At 48.6% G+C, this 2,039-nt stretch overlaps 1 protein-coding gene across 1 annotated transcript in view; it reads right to left on the reverse strand.

Annotated features, from left to right (window-relative positions):
- Window positions 1-2,039, reverse strand: part of XPO5 (exportin 5) — a 55,096-nt gene extending 53,057 nt beyond the window's left edge. The window contains exon 1 of the mRNA XM_011986793.1: window positions 1,776-2,039. Coding sequence (XP_011842183.1) covers window positions 1,776-1,880 — 105 coding nt within the window. The 5' untranslated portion in view covers window positions 1,881-2,039. The remainder of the gene's footprint in view (window positions 1-1,775) is intronic.

The following is a 2,039-nucleotide window of genomic DNA, read 5'->3' on the forward strand; positions in this document are numbered from 1 at the left end:
TTTTGAGACAGAGTCTCACTCTGTCCCCCAGGCTGGAGTGCAATGGCATGATCTCGGCTCACTGCAACCTCTGCCCCCCAGGTTCAAGCAATTCTCCTGCCTCAGCCTCCCAAAGTGCTGGGATTACAGGTGTGAGCCACTATGCCAGCCTAAAAATATTTTTAAAAATTAGTCGGGCATGGTGGCAGGCGCCTATAGTCCCAGCTACTACTCAGGAGGCTGAAGTAGTGGGAGAATCACCTGAGCTCGGGAAGTCAAGGCTGGAGTGAGCCAAGATCTCACCACTGCACGCCACCCTGGACAACCAGAGACCCTAACTCAAAAGGAAATTCCAACCTAAGCTATATGTTTAAGTTGCAAAACCTAGATCAGTATTATATGGATCTCCAAGCACAGTTGTTTTTAAAATATATATTTAATATACAAATATAAATAAAAAATATATAAAATGTTATATATATACATTTCCTCCAAGTGGTGTCCACTCTATTTTATGTATATATATCATATATATATTATCAGTAAAGAATTGATAAACATTTCTTCCAGTGTGATGGTTCCAGATTTTTTCCATGCTGTGGCCAACAGTAGCCCTACTAGTGTTGGAAAAAAATGGACCCAAAGGAATAAGAAATTTTTTGTTAGAGACATCCACCGATGTACATAGGGGTGAAATAACAATTTCTAGGGTTTCTTTTAAAAACCTTCGAGGCAGGGAGAGAGGACAGGCGGTGGAAAAAGCAAATGTGGTAAAATCTTTAATTGCTGAATTTAAGTGACAGGAACATGCAGAATCCCTGTCGTATTCTCCCCACTTTTGTGTCTACTTTAAATATTAATAATAAAAACCAAACCAATAGAAGCCAACTGTTTCTGACTCCAAACCCTGTGGCATACATACACGTATTGTAACATTTCCTCCAAGTGGTGGTCACTCTCTTTTTTGAAGTTAACATCACTTTAAAAATGTACAGCACAAGTATTTTCTCCTAAATGGCCATTTCTCACAGCCCACACACGTTGTTTTGTGGGTAAGTAAGCTTGAATTGTATTAGGACCCTCAAACTGCAACATACGTCAGTCCCAAGAGCAGAGCATTCGGGTCTCAAGCAAACTACTTTCAGGAAACCAAAGTGCCCTTGTTAAAATGCAAAGTAAGTGGTAGAAATTATCTTTGCGCAAAATAGCCTAAAAATATCACATTCAAAAACATGGGAGAAGTAGGGGTGCGAGAATTTCCTCAGAAAATGTCCAAGACACAAACGAAAGTTAGCGAGAGATGTTAAAGGATATAAACAGAAGGGTACTAGAGGGGCTGGAGCTCGGTCAGTTCGGGTCAGAGGAGTGAGCCAGCAAGAAAACGTTTAGTGCAAGGGAGACCATAAAGAACGAAGCTGGTGTTGGGGGCGGGATCTACACGTGCGCCTCGGGAAGGCGAGGGGATGTCGGGTTTGGGGAACGAAAATGGGCGAGGGTCGTGTTGCGAACAAGAGTGCAAAGAGAGGACAGGGGGAGGAGAGGGCTGTGGGAAGCAGCGGCGAGATGAGAAGCAGCTAGGGACCGGAGTGTCCCAGGCAAAGGACAGGAACAGCGAGTAGAGAAGGCGGGGGTTTGGGAGAGGCGCGGAGGGCCGCGAAGGGAAGGTCCCGAAGAGTTGGAAAAGGAGGTCCAGGGGCCGCGTGGGCGGGAGACTACCCCAGTTACAGGCGGCACCGGAGCTGCTGGGGCTGGGAGAGAGTGTCGGGATCGCCCCAGGACGCCAGGACCCCAGCTACCTTGAGGGCTTCCAGCCGGTACCGCTGGGTGGAGTTGGGGTCCATCATGACCGTCACCGCTTTCACCAGCTGCTCGCACAGCGCGTTTACTTGATCCATCGCCATGCCTAGTGCCACGCCTAGCGCCACGCGCCGAGAGCGCACACCACTGCAGTCCCGGGACCGCGAGGCACGACAGCTCCCTCCGCGAGACTACCCGTTGGTACCGGGCCGCTGCTGGCAAGCGGGGGTGGGAAGCTGGAGGAGGAACGTGAGCACCAGCTC

This window comes from Mandrillus leucophaeus, unplaced genomic scaffold (assembly GCF_000951045.1).
Source record: "Mandrillus leucophaeus isolate KB7577 unplaced genomic scaffold, Mleu.le_1.0 Scaffold3, whole genome shotgun sequence".
Classification (NCBI taxonomy): Eukaryota; Metazoa; Chordata; class Mammalia; order Primates; family Cercopithecidae; genus Mandrillus; species Mandrillus leucophaeus.